At 41.1% G+C, this 19,320-nt stretch overlaps 1 protein-coding gene across 1 annotated transcript; it reads left to right on the top strand.

Annotated features, from left to right (window-relative positions):
- The first annotated feature begins 16,063 nt into the window (after positions 1-16,063).
- CLDN34 (claudin 34) lies at positions 16,064-17,073 on the top strand. Its single transcript, XM_074816894.1, has one exon. The coding sequence runs from the start codon at positions 16,064-16,066 to the stop codon at positions 16,706-16,708; it is 645 nt and encodes a 214-aa protein (XP_074672995.1). The 3' UTR covers positions 16,709-17,073.
- The last annotated feature ends 2,247 nt before the right edge of the window (positions 17,074-19,320 follow it).

The raw sequence follows: 19,320 nt of genomic DNA, 5'->3' as shown, positions 1-19,320 counted from the left end.
GGCCAACACTGACCTGAAAGGGGTGGAGCAGTCAAATTATTTTTATTAGTAATGGGGTGATACAGATCTTAAGGAAGTGAAAACTAAGAAAACCTGGAAGGATCAGTGCCCTGAAGGAAGAAAATCTAAACTAGCAGCAAAGTGCGTGAAGGCTGTGAATTTCCTGCTTTTCTCTTCTTCCATATGTGATACAGCAAAACCATAACGTCTCCATATGCTAGGGCAGGCATTTTTAATTACAGTAGTGTAAAAAAAAAAAAGCATCTTTGAAATTTAAATTTATGGGGAACAACTCAATTTCAGAATCTCAGGTCTCAGTGTGTGAGGAGACCATCATGCTGTTAAATGCATTCAGTAATGCCCCTTTCTTGCCTCAGGAGACACTGGCACAGCTCTCTGGAACTAACAAGCACTCAGCATTGAGGAAGAAGACATCCTTTCTCTCTAGTCATCCTAAATTCTCTAAACAACCCAGCTAGCTAGGCGTGCTGAGGTGCTTAAGTCACCCAGACTGGGAGATGAGGGTGGCTTCTGTCCTGTACAGCACGCCGCACATTCACCGAGTGACTGACCTGGCTTGTTCTCCGGGGTTTTGCTTCCATACTTGCCACCTCTTAAGAGCTTGCTTTACCACCAGGCTTTTAGTTGCAGGCAGAGCAATGTCCAATTTCTGCTTAAGCTGGATCAGCATGTGCTGCCAGGAAAGCATGATTTGGAAAGCCAAAAGCAAAGTGGGCCTAAATATTCAGCCCCGGCATCTGGGTATTAATAAGGAAAGGAGGATCTTGGGTTTCTGTTCCTAGGGCTACTTATGTAGTTCATATTAGGCAATCAGGGAATTAGAAAACAGAAATAATCCAGGGAGAAGGGTAACCAGAATCTGCCCCAGTGCCCTACCTACCCTCCAGATGCAGGATATAACATCAGACTCTGAATCCAAGATTAAAGTGCTGGCTAATTGCAGTGTAAGTGCCAAAGGCCATTGAGGATACAGCTGCAGATGCACCCTTCTCCTGTTTTTTTTCTAGTCTGAGGTGCCTGGACAGTGATATTAATACAAGTATTGAAGTCCAACTCTTCCTCTTCAGTGTGTATGGGGTGCTGGATTACCATTTAGGTACACAGCTGGTGGCCTAAATTAGGAGCCTACTTGGCCTTGATTCCCCCTATAGGCAAGCTGAGATAAGGTTACTGAAAGAGCTTGGTTCAACCCAGATATCTCTCCTTTCCCCATCTCCTCTTTCTCTAGGAAGACAAAGCTAATTTGGGCATTGAAATCAAAACTGGGATCAATTCATGCCTTAGGTCTCCAACTCAGCATTAAATTCTAACAGCCTGGGTGTTGCGGTGCACAGCATTAATTGCAGGTCTGTTTGTCAGATGCCTGTGCATACTGAATCTTGTTGATACAGATGATAATGTCTCTGGTGTTTGACATCTAGTGATTCTTACAAAACTGTTCTCCAAATCCTCTGTGTGTTTGTATACATTTATAGTTTGAGAAGTAAACAAAACAGCTTTCCCGCCTATTTTTACTGCAGTGGGGAAAAAAAGAACTAGGTGAGTAAACTCTGTTGTCACTGGTTTTGCAAAGGTGGAGTTATTTAGACCAGCATTTTTATGCGATGGGCAGTTCCACCACACAAATGAGAGATGATTACAAAAGAGGCACACTGGTAATGGTCACCACTTGGCACATATATGTCAAACAATGAAGAGGAAAGTTGTATAGAACAAGATTGGTAGTCTGGGTGTGTTCAAACATACTGGCATTTCATACGGTGACATGCAATGCAATTAATCAAGGAGCAAGTGATGGAGATCACATGGCATATAGACCAGAAAACAATGACTCTCAAAAACTGTGTGAGGTCATAGTGAATGAACAGCTCCTATAAACTCTGTGCTCTAGGAAAAAGGCTGAAACAGTGCATTCGAAGGGAAGGGAAACATGTGGAAAGTATTATCTTGCTATGCAATATTAATGAAATTTTTCTAAACTTACTAAAATATTGTGTCTAATTCTACTATCTATATCCATTGCAAAGGCATTGAAAAACTGGAAAACATGAGAAAAGACTCATCTAGATTATTAGAGAGTAGAGAGACTATCAACACTCAGATTTAAAGATTCCTGTGTATGCACTACCCAGCATCGCATACAAAATTAGACTCATTTAGCGGAGAAAGGCCTATCAAAAACCAGCAAGCACAAGACAGACACATGAAAATAAAAATTAGGTGCAAATGTTCAAGGGTGGCAGGAGTACAGTACCATTGTCATGAATGGTGGGGAAAGGGTGCGGTGTGAAGGTCGAGTGTTAAGTCTCTGGAAGTCAGGAAACTCAGAATGAAAATTTTATGGTCACCATAAATCCATCTTTCGTGTTTGAAGTTCTTGCGTGGTCAGATACAAAGGTATGACTACTTTGGTAAATATTTAGATTGCCAACGGTTTTATAACTGGGGTCTTAAAAGAGCAGAAGTAATTAGAAGATGTGGCTTTTTTAGACTGACAGGTCAGGGAAACAGGTGAGAGTTTGCAAGCTCTCAGCTTGCAAATGGGGCTTGCGTGCTCCAGGCAGCACTTCTCAGACAGTGTTTCTTCTTCTATTACAGACCTTCTCCACACATGCACCTACAGGAATTGCTACAAACTCTTCTCCTTATACTAGTTTGATTAATTACTAAGTTTGCTTTTGTTCTTCCTCCTGTTTTCTGAGATAATGCATTGTATGTATGTGAGTTTCCTACCAGTGCTCCTGTACTGGCAAACTTAGCTGTCTGTAAAAACATTTCCCTGGGCCAACATAAAGCTGATCTCTCTTCATCAGCTCCCTCCAGGTGGTTGCTCCCCTTTCTTGAAACTGTCCCCCATGTGTGCCGGAGCACACATTGCTGGAGGATCAATGGCCTTTCATCTCCTTTGCCTTGTAATTTGTAAACTGGCTACATAGTGCTTTGAGGGAAAGCAGGGGCAGTTTCCCCCAGCGCCCAGGTAAATGACAGACTAGCACAAGGATAAAAAGTAGATCTGTCTTACCTTTGAGGCAGAGTTGCTGCAATAAAACGCTTTTGAAAAGCAGCTGCGCTTCACATATTTAAGGAATATGTCCTGACTGGAGCTCTTTACAGAACTGCATCCTTCTACTCCCCACTGGCACTCTGCTTGTTGTGAGAAGGTAGTTCATAAGAAATCTATTCTGCTTTCTGCATAATCCTATTTTATTTGGGTTCTGTCTCGCCAGAACACTTGTATCGATTTCCTACTGCATCAATATTAGTAGGGTATTGGTCAGTTGAAAGATCACAGTCATTGTACAGCTATGATGATAACCAGGAAGGGGGGAAAGACACAGAAACTTTTAGGGTGTCAGTAAAGATCCTGAAGATCTTCCTGTAGTAGAGATCATAGCCATGATCAGCTAATGAGCAACCAGTGATTCACATATTTCTCCCAAAGTAGTACTTTGATAGTGCCCCGTGCTTTGTGCAGTGAGTTGCTTTGTAAAGCATTAAAACCCCCATGATATGCTACCAGCTAAAGGTTTCTATTGATCTTTTATTTTCGTGGCCTTTAATGAAAATTTATATGAATTTGTTTTTCTTGTGACTTCTAACGGCTGATAAGAACAAGCTGCTATGGCAGTTCTAATGAAGTGAAAAAAGCCTGGTGTTCTAACACTGCGGTGCTCTCGCAGTGCAGAAACGCTGCCAAGGCGGAGCGAAACCTGAGTGTGACATGTTGATAACATCCTCCCATCAGGTGGTCTTTTCCACTAGCTCTAAAATGTCAACAAGTCTAAGGGAAATGTCTTTGTTAAGCTCTGAATGACCTACTTTTGGGTATCTGGGAATAACCAGAAGCCTACCCAAACCACAAGAGTGCGTCTAATTTTAGCCTTTCATTTTGTGCATGTGAGCTTTCGTGTTCTGCATTTCCAGGAAAAAAAAAAACTGATTTCTTGCTGAGCCAAAGGCAAATTTTTTTGGTTTTAAATCAGGCCCTTGTTGAGTCACGATCACAGTGAAATCATCCCTCTTGAAATTATTGAGCCCCTATAATTTTCATCTCAATTTTGCTTCAAAAACTAATACTGCGCCCATTCCAAAGGATCTACAGTTGCTGGTCTGTGAAGAAAATGTCTAAACAACCTATGCTGGAGATAATCTGGGCAGCTGTGTTTTGTGTGTTTCCATTTCCCCCTTGTTTTTAACTGACCAATAGTAAAAGGGTCAACTTCTTCATAAGAAGTTTCTGCGAATCTACCTCAGTTATACAGGCAATCCAGGAAAAGTTAAGGACAAAAAAGGAGTTGTTAGTGTGTCAGCGGGGAGTCTGAGGACACTATGGGTGGTGTTGATGGTGGACAAAAGATCTTTGACATAGTTTGGATAGAAGAAGCACTAAACAAGTATTTGACCGTTGATAGGGATATTAGTGCTGTGCAAGATTGTTTGGAAGGAGGCAAGTCCAGACACGGGTGAAGTACTGGCTCCCCAACTCCCAATACCTAAATCAGACGTTGAACACAGTCTCTCTTGCTAGGAGGGACAACGTATAATGTTGCATGTATAATGTCAGAGTCCACTGGAGTGTTAGACTAAACCATGTGTTTAAATCTCACCCACGCTAGATAGAAAAAATACAAACAGAACTAACACAGAGGATGGTAGGGACCGAGCATTTTGGACACTTATTTGGGACTTCACAAAATAAGAGAAATCATAGCCAGAAAAATGCCATGACATAATGGCAGTAGCACAACAAAACTATTACCAAGTTCTCTGTAGCCAGAGAACCTCCCAGCTGATAGGATCAACCATAAAAGTAAGCAGCACCCACTGGCAGCTTTGAATGGAGTGAACGTAGTTTGGGATTGAGCTGAGTATCTGATAATGTGTAGTGTTTCCCCATGTAGTCTGTTGAGCTTGGCAGCAGGTGCCTCTCTTTCCAGGCAAGCCTTGGGCAGTCTGACTGCTGCACCCTCTCAGCAGGACAAAGAGAGTGATAACCACTCTAAAAGTAAAAGTCCAGCCCTTTGCCATGCTATGACAAGAGCACTCCTGCCCCAGGGTCGTGTTTAGGAACCCAGGGAGGATCATGCTGTGGCCTGTCCATCCCACCACTGCTGGCCAACTCCATCTGCAGAGTAACATGGAGCCTACCCACTTGGAGGGCTCCCAAACCACTTGCCTGGAAGCTTTCTTCCCCCTTCCTAAGGCATACAAAGTGAAGTGCAAGGGGTTTTAACCTGTTCAAAAGCCCGTCTTGCTTTTGGGTGTTTATTATTGCAACAGCTGTGGAGTTTATCTATGCAGGTGTCCAGTGAGCTGTTTATGGGACTAGCCTCAACAGTGGGTCAAAAATTGTGATGAAGTTATCATGCACTCTCTGAAAACACATCCTCATCTTTTAAGTGTCCTGCTTTTCAATATCATGTAACATACTGTTGGCAATGTATCTGTGATCCGTGTTTGAAGAGGCACAGGTAAAATGGGCAGAGAGTCACTGCGCTGTGAAGAACTTCATCACGTGAGTTGTATTTTTTAGTAAAGTTGTTTGTCTCATCTCTGAATTTCCCAAGTTTCAAATGACAACTTAGTCTGGCCACAAAGGTATACAGTTAGGAATGTTGTTTATGTAAATATTTTTCTCAGACTCAAGCTGTGGTTTTAGAGGCCCGCAGTTAGGTTCAGTGTTGGATTTGGAGAGGTGTTGGACTGATGATCTGCTGAGGACAAATGGTGACAAAGAGTGAGGATACAACTACTCTAATGCCCAGTTCACCGATCAGAGACTGGCAAGCTGTGTGCAAGGAGACTGCCGTACCTCCTGGGAGAAGTAACCTTTGTCTCAAAACGAAAAGCAAGACAGTACTTGTACCTGAGCCTCTGAGCCTTTTACAGGGCTCTGTCTCTTGCCTATTTGGTACCACTTGTTGGGCAATGTATCTTGCACAGCATCTTGATTTCAGGCTGTTTTTTTCAACATGGCAAATGAAAAGAAAAATAACTTGAAACAAATATTTCCTGTTCTGTGGTATTTAACAATGAAATTGTAAACCACAGAAGGGACCGAGCTTGATCTAAAGGTCTTTGAAGTCAGCAGAACTATTCCAACTGATTTCAATGCACTTTGGGTCAAGGCCACAGGAGGAAGAAAGCAAATGTTTTCTGCCTGAAAAAGTATTAACCATTGGCATTCAAAGAACAATGAAGTCTGATGTGTAAAATGTATTCCTTTAAATAAGGCATCAGAAACTTATTAATTTCCATCTGCTTCCTAATAATTTGTCACTAATACACTAAAAAGGAACATGTTTATAGAAGTCATAATCATATACAGAGCAAAAAAAACCTCTTAATACTGTCGTTTCATTCCTATCTTGCTTCCATTCCATTTTGTGTGTATTGTATTTCTCACTAATGTAACGCTGCTTATGCTCCTGATTATGTAAGCACTAAGCACTGTAGCTTTCCAGTTGAATTAAACTTCACCGCACTGATGACGGTTGACAAATATATCAAAATGATTATTTTTCTGTACAATTTAGTCTTTAAAACATCAGAGTGTATTTTTGTAAGTGAGAAGAAATAGGTCAGAGATACAGAATTTGGGGGGCAAAGAAGAGTTGTTCTGGGAGTAGTGTAGGGGGTGCCACTCCTATCCACAGTCAGTCAAATAGGCTGCATGCAGCAGCTTTGTAGGTAAAATCAGCAACAGGTTTGCCTGCAAATTTTGTCTCATGCAGTTATTAAATCCAAGAAAAGGAATCTATTGTCCAGCTGCCTATTGCCCAAGGATGTTGTCCTCCTGAATCACCAGACCCATCACCATGTCAAAAGGTCATACTCAAGTCTAACACATGACAACAAGCCCACCAGGGTCAATACGTGTCAGGGCCTTTTGGCACACAACAGCAAAGCCTGAGTACCTGAGCTTGCCTGTGCAACAATTTAATACCATCTAGCTGTGACCAGCCAGAAAGGAGATCCTAGCCTGGTGAGCTGCAGAAGAAGGTTAAGACTGAGTTGCCATAGCCAGACTGTATTTCCTGCACATGAAGCCAGTAAATCTGCGTCAGCTGGAAGATACAGCAAGAGAGGAGGGGAACTGGATTAAAGGTGACACAGAAAACTGAAGGATATGGATTAACGCCATTTTGCAGCCTCCTTTAGTGGTGGCAATGACCAGCCATAATGCGTGTTACCGGTGAGAAAAATTGTTCAATGGGGGCTTCCCACTTCAGGATACTTTAGTGAAAGAAACTTCCTCATCTTTCAACATCAGGCCTGGAAATGTCCTCCCACTGTAAGAGCCAGTGCATCACTTGGAGATTAGTGGAGTTTATTCTAGGTTTCAAAGAGGATAAACCAGAATGGAGTTAAGAACTCTCTTACCATTTGTAAGAACCATTGTTTACATTCACAGGAAAACCACAAAGCAAGGCAAACATAACATAATTTTTAAAAATGTGTTGGCTTTTTTTTTTAAAGCATCCGAGATAACAAACATAGTACTATTTGTACTAAAGTATGGGTACTGCCAACCACAGTACAAGAAGAGACCAGTTCAGCTTGAGTTTACTCCTTGGAAAACCTCCTCCTTCTCCCCTATATTTCTTCCCATAGCAGAGCTGCACTAATGGGAGTTGCATAAACACAGAAGAAAAACTCTAACAAAGAAGAAAGGGTTATGAAATCACTTCATTCCCTTTCAGATGAGAATTCTGTGTCCTTCAGGCTGTCAGGCTGGGACATCATGGTGGTCTCAGGCTGGAAAATCATGTAATCACAAAGGCAGATTTTCTGAAAGGGTGTCTTACAGAAAACTGAGTTTTCCATGGGAGTTATCTATAAACTCCGGTAAGTGTTTTAGAGCAATTAGAAAAAATGGCGTATGGTAAAGCTTTCATATTTTTATAATATGTTAATGATTAACTGACTTCCTACATCTTTGTTGACTTAGTGGGAGAGTGACAAGGAACTGTGAGGTACCTATTTGGTAGTGTAACAAGTCTGACAATTTGCATGGGCATTTTTTTCCACCTCCCTTCTGGAACTTGCTTCATCCAGCTGACACTGCTTCAAAGCCTTAGGCAACTCTCAGACTCACAGAAGTAAGTCTCCTTTTTTTTTAATATGACTTATTTTATGAAGTGCTGATAGAGAACAGATGGAGAAAGATTTAAATATTTATTTGTTTCCTATAAAGAATGTTTTCCCAACTGGGAATTGAAGAATTAGGTTTTCAAGCATTAAATCATAGGGCTATTGCTAAGAAGAGACCTTCTTAATTACTGTGCTGTTGGGTTTTTTTGAACTCCCTTTCTGCTGCAAGACTTAGATTGAACAAAGGATTTGGTTGGTAAACCATGTCCAGTATAGACCAATAAAGCTGCATCTAGGCAGGATTCAAATGTCAATTTCAAAATATATGCGGTGCCTGGCAACATCTAAAGCAAAAATATTTGCTTAAAACATGAAATAAACGGAAATAAATTAATTCCTGCTTACACAGGCTGGGAAAATTAACTTTGTTCATATTTTATATAGGAACAGTTTATCATGAACTTTCTCTTCAAGGTGGTTACAAGTTGCAGTAGAATTCCTAAAGCAAAGCTGTCTTGCAACAGGCAGACAGGCTGCAGACAGGGAGACTCATACTTCGCTCTTCTATTGTTACATTTTTTAGTGTATTTTATTTTAGCTGTACTATCACTTACAAAGAAACAAGTATTGTCTCTGATCCTTCTGGAGAGCTCTCCTTTCAACCGCCCACCCAATGTCTATGAAGAAAATCTCAGCATCGGGTTGTGCAGGTCATGTGCTCTCCGATTCCCTCTCCTGTAGGCAGCTCCTTATGCGCTGTCAGCACAGGCAATGCTCGCTCCTCTTGACCAGGTGCCTGTGCAGCATGTCCAGGCTGATGATCTGGGCACTTCAGGTGTTCTTCATTCCTCCCACAGGCACCAGGCAGCATTGGCTCCTGTTCTTTTGGCTGGAAGGTGACTCCTTCTGGGTGACATCTTCTTGTGCCCCAAGCCTGTATTCAGTGCCCTCATCTTCCCAGTCATGTGTGAGCTCTCTGGCACCTGGGTGTAGTTGCCTTAGTCAGACTTATGACCCCTTAGCTCTCTTTTCTCTGTGCCAGACACCCAGAGTAAGCAAGCTTTTGGGCTTCCCTCTGCTTTCTGAAGCTTCCTGAGAGAATCCTATCTCAACACAGCCAATGTATCTGCCTTGATTTTTCAGGGGCTGTCATTCCTGGCATGTCCCTAAACTGGCTCTAAATGGAGCTCACTTCAAGGCAAAGTCAAAACAATCTGTAGAAACTATGATAACATGGGGTCATCTGGGTTCTGGGTCAAGCCTACTGCCACCTCACTGCCTACAAGCCTGCAACATTTCCTTATTTAACAAGAGCTTAAGGTAGGCTCAAGCACAGAAAAATAAATTAGGACCTGAAAAAACAGTGAGAAATATATAGAAATTATCAGTTTCTCTTCACCCTACCATCAGAGCAAATCAAACAAAATCTTTTCCTGAAATAGGCAAAGAACTTTTACACACCTAAATTTCAATATATTCTTACTCGATGGAACAAAAGGGAAGATTGCTTTGGTTTACTTGTTTTGAAACACAATGAGAAAGTGGAAGCAACAGAGTTCGTAACACTGGATATTGGCATTAGGGAGGAATGGGGCACATAAGGTGTGTTAAATCTGGAGATACTCTGTAATGACTTTTAAGACTCTATGCCCTACGAGTTTGTCTTTTCTAATTGAAAATGAGTGTGTTAGTGACAGCTGAAACCTAAACATGAGACATCGGTGTTCAAGACTTCATGAATGACAGGCAGACTGTATTCAAGGAAGGGGTCATAAATGCAGCTAGCTTTGTATCTAGGAAAATAGGAGCAAAAGAATTGCCACACTGAGTGTTTGGTTAAATGTCTTTTGAAGAAGCTAGGAATAGACTGATTTAGCAGCCACTGCTGGCAACTCTTGTTGCAGGGACAACAGCAAGAAGATAACCTTAGAGACAAAAGCCACACTTCAACCAGAGCTGTGCTGAAACAGTGATTACAGAAGGATAGAAAACATTTCTGAAGTTCTCTTTTAGACACATCCGAATTCAAGGGTCTAGAGCATTAGCACAGTCTTTGACTATCATGTCGAGGATCATGCAATTTGTGTAAGACTTCCACAAATTCACATGACAAGCCCCAGCCCCATCTCACACAGTCTCTTTCTGTGTCTGAGATCTTAGGTTCCAGGTGTTGATGACTGGCCCATCCAGCTCTGCCTGGTGCTTCAGGTCCCAGAGGGGGAGAGATACTGCAGAGGAGATGCTGCTGCTGGGGAATGTATTACCTAGCACATACCAACCTCTAAAGGACATCTGTTAAATGGCAAACTCCCTCCATGGCACTGAAAGCCAGTGCTGTCTGGCCCTCAATCTGTTATATGAAATGATGCATTTAAAGATAAGTCTTGTGGGTAATTGCATGGTTGGGGGCACTCTCTTATGCAACCTTGCAAGTTGGACATCAGTCCCTGGCACAGGCCCTCACCCCATGAGGGAGTCTGAGACCCAGTAACCTGAAAGGCCCAATTATATTTAAATGCACTAATGAAGAAATTATGCTAGCTTTTTTTCCTTCACTCGCTTGCAGGTTTTTTTTAAAAATCTTTATTTCAGGAGCTTAAGACAGGTTGAGTTTTAGAAAGCAGATCTGAAACTCAGCTGATGCATACAAACTGCTGAATGTAATTAAAACAGCTTTTCAGAGGACCCAGTATTAATTCCAGAAGTGAAATATATTTGGTAGCATTTAGGTTTCTCTGCTATGAGAATTGATATCATAGTCCCAGCCTTTTGTCACTAGCAACTACTGGAAACAAAATAAGTGTTGACAAAATTTCAAGTATAGCTCCATTTCTGTTTGCTCCTGCTGCTGAGAAGATCAGGAGGTGGGACTGTAGCCACAAAGAACTGACCTTTACCTCTTCGACTGCAGCATTTCATTTTAGTCTTTTTAAAGGTAGGCCTGATGCACAGATGACCCAAAAACCCCTCTGTGAAGCCACTTGACAATTAAGAGAGCAGCTTGCTTCCATTTTTTCTCCTAGAAGCAAGATTGCAGCTGTAGGAAAGTCAACACAGCTCCCAGGCATCCTCATCTGTTTCTTGTAACTAAGAGGGGGAAAGTCCTGTCTCATTCTATCCCTGAAGAATATGACCAATGGCTCAACACACTTTTCACAAACAGCTGCTCACTGTGCAATGCTTGATTTAAATGAAAATAAGTAATAAAGACAAAAGGATCCTTCAAGTTTCTGTATTTAGATGAATTCACTAGCATGTTTCATCTTCTACCGTTAGCGTCTCTCTTTTCTGTGCAAATCTCCATTGAATGCTAGCAAGTTTACATTTTGCTTTTACTCAGGTAGGGTGTTTAGCTAAAAATACATTCATGAAGGAAAGCCCCTCCAAATGAAGGAAATTAAAGATGTATAAAGAGAGAAAATGAGAGCAAGGGACTATCAGGTGAGAAGCTTGTAGAAACAAGTCTCCTTTTTTAGCTGTTGCTCCTAGACTTTCCAAAGACTGTCTCCAAAAGCTGCTGGAATGCTTGTTGGTATGGACTGAATCGATTTTAAATTAAAATGTTGATGAAATCATGGGACACCAAGAGATGGAGCCGTAACTTCCTCTTAACACATTTCTCTTGCTTCTTTGGGTGAAAAGGTTTTCAGTCATGATTTTCGTCCACTGGCACACACACCACATAGACCCAGCTTGTTCCTTGTGGCAGGATTGCCTTTGTAGGCTACTTTCATCCTATGAAATAGCTGGCATGCAAACTTTGAGTGCTGAAATCTGCAGCCCTGTGTGAGCTTCTAAATCAAGAACTGCATGCCCGTAACACCAAATAATTATTCAGAAGACAGCCTGTAGCTGACTGACTATGAGTTCATTTGCCATAGGAAATTTCATATAGTGATCATGTTACATCATTGTATTATTCAGACCATATAGGTAACCTTACTATACTAATTAAATTAATTCAAAATATTTTTATAAATACTAAAGCATGAAACCAGCCAATAGATTATACCAATGCTGACTGTGCTAGCCCAGACTGCCATATGAGCTGGGCTTTGAACTGTATTTAAACCAATATCGCTCTAAACATGCAGGGACTGAACTTTCACATTTTTCTCTCGGAAGACTGGAAAGGGCATTTGCCCAGGGACCAAAAGTTTTTATGAAAACAATTATTTCTTCACTTCCTTATGCGATGGCAAGTTAGTGATGGATCAAATTCTTCCTTTCTGAAGGTGATGCCTCTCTCTTTGAAACCTACAGGAAAAGCCCTACTGGTCTGGGAGCCGAGTTCAGCGCCTGCATCCCCTCCCACAGACGGAGCCTTGTGCAGGGACCCCCAGCCCACAGGCCACTCCCCAAGACCAGCTGCTGAGGCGGGAAGTCGGCCTCGGCTGTGGAGGGGGATTCTGAAGTCTGCCAGGGCGGTGGGTCCCTGCCATGCGCAGGGCCCTGTTCCTCGTCTTGCTACGAGGTGTTTCGATGTCTCCCTTTCCCTTTCCTTTTCCCCTTTCCCTTTCCCCCTTCCCCCTTCCCCTTTCCCTTTCCCCCTTCCCCCTTCCCCTTTCCCCTTCCCCTTTTCCCTTTCCCTTTCCCTTTCCCTTTCCCTTTCCCTTTCCCTTTCCCTTTCCCTTTCCCTTTCCCTTTCCCTTTCCCTTTCCTTTTCCCTTTCCCCTTTCCCCTTTCCCTTCCCCTTTTCCCTTCCCCTTTCCCCTTTCCCCTTTCCCCTTTCCCCTTTCCCCTTCCCCTTCCCTTCTTTCCTCCCGTCCTCGAGGTCTCACAGCAAGTGAGCCGCTGAGATGGGCGAAATCCTGGAGGGAGACGCCCTCTGCAGCTCACTCCCGGTTTTATTTGGCATCTGCAGGCGAAATGTCTCGGGATTTTTGGAAATGCTTGCCACAGTAGTCCTGAAAAACAAACGTTCTCTCGCTACATTTGGGGGAAAACGAGTTTCCCTGATGGCCTTTGCCCGCTGGCAGGCACACGGCGTGACCTTGGCTGGTGCCGCTGGCTGGTCCCACAGCGTGCCCGAGGTGCCGGGGATACTGTGACTTGTGTCAGTGCTCAGGCTTAAGGTTTGTGTCAGAAACTTGAGACAGATTTGGTTTTATCCAAAGTCTTCCCTTGAAATCAACGGCTCTGGCAAGGGATATGTATTTGTTCTCATTTGATAATACCAGCAACACCTATAGTGTGTTTATTAATATTCATAATGATAGAGACTGGAATCAGGAACTAGACCTTTGTTTTAATTTAGACATGTTTTCATATTGTAAGCAAATTCCTGTAACTATTTCACCTTAATATTTTGTCCTTATTTTCTTGCTGAATATTAATACCAAAAGGTCATAAGTACAGGCTTCTGTCTGATTTTCCAAAACAGACAAGTATGAGAACTGTAATTCAATGTCATAATTGATCTCAAAAGTACTTCTTTTCCACCTTGATTTTTCTCTAAGTCACTGATACCAGGTTAGATCAAATAAGCTCCAGTGGGCAGGGTGTGGAGAAATGAGCCAAAATGAATCATTACCTACATAAGCAATTTTTTGTGTCTAGACATTTGGTCCCTCATGTAAAGCTCATCTTTGTTAGCTGGATATTCTCCAATGTTTTCAGAATTTTTGTATAAGCCTTGAATTCTTTCATCCTGCATGTATGCTTGTTCTGGTTTTTTTGTGAATCTCATGGGAAAAAAAAGAACTTTTCCTATTTTTTAGTTTTATGATCCAATTCTGGACACCAATCTAAGTAGCTTAGCACAGGAAGGTTTGATAGAGGGCTCAGTAATCACAGATACAATCTAATTTATTTCTGTGAGCAGACGAAGTGCGTAAATGCAATCCATGAAGATATACACTGGTACCATAATCTGCACGGCTCTCAATGACACGGGTCGGCCTGCTTGCCTATCTTTTATGACCTTGATATCAGCAAGTTGTTTAAATGAATGTGTATGATGTATACAGAAAGTGTTACAAAAATATGGGCTCTGCACAAAATGGTATTTTAATATGGTTCAGGCTTGGCCTTTGTGTGCTCAACTGATTCAAACAGAAGCAGAAGGGGTTCAGCACAGGACTCCTTTGATTGTGTTCTTTTCTGTCTAGCATCTTCCCATCACTAGACATGTACAGAAACGACGTTATTTTGATGTGGAACTGGGACAGAAAGAAAACCATTCATAATGTCCTGTTGGGCTACTATGCTGTATGGCTGGTGACAACTGTTAATTAGATAGGGGGTTTTATAATCACTTTGTAAACAACGTAGCAGATTGAGAAAGCCTTTATAAGTTGGTTTTGTTTTAAGTAGATAAAAACACAGGAGGCTATTCCAATTTCCTCCACGCAGGAAAGGATTAAATGTACATTTGCAATAATAGAGATTAATATGTCCCACAGGAAATCAGTCCTATCGGAGATACATAGATGAATTGGAAAGCCAAAATGATAAAAGTGCAGATGTTACCACGTTTGGCTGGCATCATAAACCACTCTGTCCCATCCTCTTATCGCTGCCATCAGCTTCAGGACTGAAGTAAATATATAGTAGGCACCAGTATAAAAAGACGGACAGTGTTTGCTTAAGACCATATTGTTATGAAGATATTTTTTATTTAAGATTTCCACAGATGTATTTTTGCAACTAGATTGTATCACCAACTTGAACTTGTTAGTTTAAGATGAGTAAATAGAAAATTGCTTTAGTAAAAAAACATATTTGCAGATCTATCTTCTTATTATTAGAGTGAACTTGGTACAGTATTTCTTCAGTCTTGAATTCAATGGGAGCAGGAGAAAAGATATTTTAGATAACTCATAAAATATAAAGGACCCTAGAACCTCTCATATCTACATAATAAATTCAAGGCCACATCTTCTCTTATCACAGATAATTCCTATAATTGTTCAGAAGGTTGTATGAAAGATGTGGGAAATTAACAGATTTTTTTAAAAATTAGAATAAAACCCTAATATGCACTCAGAATGTACAGTCAACAAACAAACCTAAAATCTTTTGCTAGGCTAAATGACTAAAATCTTTTCCACCACAGTGTTAGGAAGGTTTGAACTGGAGAAGTTGGGCAGATTATGAACGAGTGTGATTTGGGAAGGTAAAACACTAAAGAAAACTTGGTTAAAGTTTGAGGCTGGGAAAGAAATGGCAGCACATCCAGGCTCCAGCCCCTGCACAAAGTGTTATATTTCTGATTAATTCAAGTATTTCTGCTAATGCATACACAGTTAAATAATCTAAAAATGGTCGAAGTTCAGTGGTCATTATTAGACTTTATGGCCTGGATTTGCTCATGCCTCTGAACTACGGCGTTTTCTGTCTAATGCTGGTCCCAGCAACTCTCAGTAAGGGCAGCACAAAAGCAGAATTCTGTTCAGGTTGGGCTGCTGCACTGAAAACAGAGCTGCCAGGGGAGAAGAACATGGCTTCTGCGGCTGCTTCGTAGGATCTCTTGTAACAGCCAGGATCTCGAGGACTTTGTTAGGTTTAGTTGCTACTAGCTGGTAACACTAGGGCTCCTGATTACATGTGATGTGTATAAGGCCATTTGAACATAACAGTTAATTACCAAGGAAGAAAATAACTTGGAAAAAGACGTGAATTTTCCTTTTGTGAACATAAAAAGGCGATTGTAATAGGAGCTTATCAGAGATCCTTTCTTCTTCTTGTGATACAATAACATATACAGAACTAAAACCTAGCTTTATCTATGGACATTAAACTTCAACAATTCATTACATTTGGGGAAAGATGACTACCACCCTCCCTCTGTAAACATACTCTCTCCTGCTTTTTCTTTTTCACTACCAGGTTCACCTATTCATTCAAATAATAATTGCCTTTGTAATCTTACACTGTTTTTCTTTCCAGTGCGCCTCTCTCTTCACACAGCAACCGTGTCTGTGACAGCATAGAAGACCTCTAGAGGATGAGCTCCCTGGTGAGCACCTCACACCTCCAGCTAGCTGCCTTTGCTCTGGGTACGGTAGGCTGGATCCTCTGCACCATTTCAATGGGAATTGTGGAATGGAGAGTGTGGCACGTGGATAACACCACCATCATTTCCTCTGGCATTGCCTGGGTGGGGATTTGGAAAGTCTGCTTCATCAGTTACCTTCATGTCTCTCCTGGCTATGAAGAACAGTTCTGCCATAAATTCAGTGGCTATGACTCCTCCATCCCCCACGAAATTTATGCTGCCCAGGGTCTCCTGTTGATTGCCATGTTCATGGGCTTGCTGGGACTGACTGCCACAATATTTGCTCTGAGAAATGTTTATATGGGTATCACTGACAAAACTCTCATTACCCGTTTCTTCCTGGTGGGTGGCTTCTTCTATGTATTTGCTAGTCTGTGCATCCTGATTCCTGTGAGCTGGAATTTCTATTCTGTAACGCACAACCAGAGCATTGCTTTTCCTCCTTCTTACTACATGCCCTCCAGCCCAGCAGTGCAGGAAGCTGGTGCTGCCATTCCTATTGGGATTGTAGCTGTCATCCTCCTGCTGCTCAGTGGGACTTTTTCTCTCTCGTACAGATTTCCAGTGACTGTGAACACTATCATGAAATCCTGACAGGATAAATTCCTCCCATGCTGTTTCAGAACAAGAGCACAGTCAAGGGATAAGGTCAGCAGCATGAGTGAGTTTATAATCAAGGAACTGCAGAATTTAGTCTATAGTAACCACACTATTTTGTTATATGAACGAGCTGAATTACCATCTTGTCACATATGACCAGCAGTTCATCTTTGGCATAATTGCTGTTGAGCAGCAACTGTGATAAAAGTTTTGTCATTTGTCCGCTTTTGTAGATACAAACGTTATTGATTATTTTTTGTGTAAGATATTTACCACGCTCAAAGAGTTGATGCTCAATGAACTGTTCTGTTAGAAAAAATGTGAAATAACACATGTTAAATATGAACTTGTTTCCTTGTTGGTACTAAACTATTTTGTCCATTTAATTACATCTGTAACAAAGTATGTTTTGTGACAAGTCAAGACTTTTAATACCAATGGTATGAGTGTCATCATGGTTGTGTCAAATGAGTCTTCCCTGAATTGTCTTGCAAAGGTCTTGCCAGTTTCTCCTCTTCCTCTAGGGCACATGAAGAGCTGTGTCTTTAATGCTTCTATTTTTCTTTCAAGCCATTTGCATTTTATGTTGCAACACATTTGCCTGCAGGCAAGGTGCGTTCCTAGTTCGTCACTTAGGCAGACCCAGAAAGTCTGCAAGTGTTTGCTTCTTCATCAGACACTTCACCTAATCCAAAGGTATTGCAAAAGATGGAAACAACTTCTAAAGTTATTACAAAACTGCTGTCAAAATCAATGCTGTTAGTAACCAGGAATATTCAGTACAACTTTCAGGGTATGATTGATTTGACCTGATCTAGACAGCTATACCTAAACCAGTCACTTCAGGCTCCGTTTACAGTCAGTGTAGAGACAAAGACGGTCTTTTTCCAAAATAGATGCCTAGAATGGCTGGGAGATGTCATGCTCCCTAAAAACCTGTTTCTCTTAACCCACTGTAATGGCTGTAATAACTACAGTTGCTAACCCTGGTGTACACAACCAAACTTCACCTAAGCTAGCTAAAGTTAGGTGAAATGAATCTGTCATTTAAATGGCATTTTGTATGTCAGTGTCATTAAAAAAAAAAAAAAAAGGAAAAGATAAATGTCCCAAACACTGCAATAAGGGCAATTTTAAAAAATAAATAAATTAAGAGGTTGGGAGAAATGAGTAAACAGTATTGACAAACTGTTTAACTGTTTGCTAGTTCAAGACAAAAGTCCTGAAAACAAGTTCCTCAAAAGTTATTACACTTTTAAAGAAATGCTGCAGGAATCTAAGTAATTTAGTCTTACTCTTTTAATTATCCTCCATTTTCTAAAATACTCATGGATTCAGAGAAAGAAGAAAAGAAAATGTAATAAAAATGTAATCATTCTTGAACATTACAAGAAAAGGTAAAATGCCAGCAAACCAGATCTTATTGCTTGTAGCTGCTACTACCTCAACTTGTCCTAGCAGTCCAATTTGTCCTCCACATCTTCCACATGGTCTTGACTTTGCTGGACGGTCTATACAGAATGTCTACAGCACCTTCATTTCCTCTCCAGTCTTCCAGTCTCTTCTGAAACAACAGCTTATAACATCATTGGTATTTCTTTTACCTGCTGCAAGGATTCCGCTTTTGACTGTTTACAACGCTGTAAAGCACTTTCAAGTGGTGTTTCAATGAAGGCAAGTGATTTAATAGTTTGTTTATTATGTATTGTTTCTAGTTTGACTTCTACTATACATCCTTTACAATGTTGGTAGGTTTCGTTTTAAAATGTACAAGTCAATAGAACTGTTACCGCTTCCCACAGGGCCTACAATGATAATAGATTTTATCTTGTTGTAGTTGTAAGGAAAAAAAAATCTATCCATGTGTTTATGTCAGCATTTCCCCACTCTAATTAACCACCAATATTCCCTGGCAACAAATTTGAACTTTAACAGAAAATGACTGATTCTTTGACTCTTTTTGAGTTCATGTATGCACAGAAATGTCAGTAACCCCAACTGTATTTGTTAGCTATATTCACTAAATGATGGGTTTGATTTACATTTATTCTTCTTGGCTAAAACAAAAAGGAACAAACCACATCAGACACACGTCAAGTCTCTGTGTTGCTGCCACAGCTGTTTCCACCAGTGATTATGTTCATCTGTACTGATGTGTGGCTAGGAAAAACTGGTGGTGTGTCAAACGTAGGCTAGATGGTGAGGAAATTCCCCAACTAAACACTGGAATAGATTACCTAAGAAGATGGGTGGGTTTTTAAAATATCATTTTGTCAAAATCAAGTTTAGACAAATAGTGCCATGAAGACTGTAGGTATGAGTGAACCTATCTGAGGACAGAGGGGTGATCTAGATGGAGCTCTTGGCATCCTTTCCCACTGTACTTCTAGGTCTCTAATACAGGAGTCTATCGATAGTCACATGGTCCAGATTATATGTTGATATATGATAACACATAGTCTATGGTCAAATACCAGGCTATGTTAAAACTCCCAGACCTTCCCTGAAGAAAAGATAGGAGAAAAAACCTCTTAGCTCAAAACAAGAGACAGGCAAAGCTTCCACTTTCAATGGGATCAAGCCTGTCTAACCTTGATTCCTCAAGG

This window comes from Strix aluco, chromosome 2 (assembly GCF_031877795.1).
Source record: "Strix aluco isolate bStrAlu1 chromosome 2, bStrAlu1.hap1, whole genome shotgun sequence".
Classification (NCBI taxonomy): Eukaryota; Metazoa; Chordata; class Aves; order Strigiformes; family Strigidae; genus Strix; species Strix aluco.
This window is presented reverse-complemented; position numbering and strand designations above follow the sequence as displayed.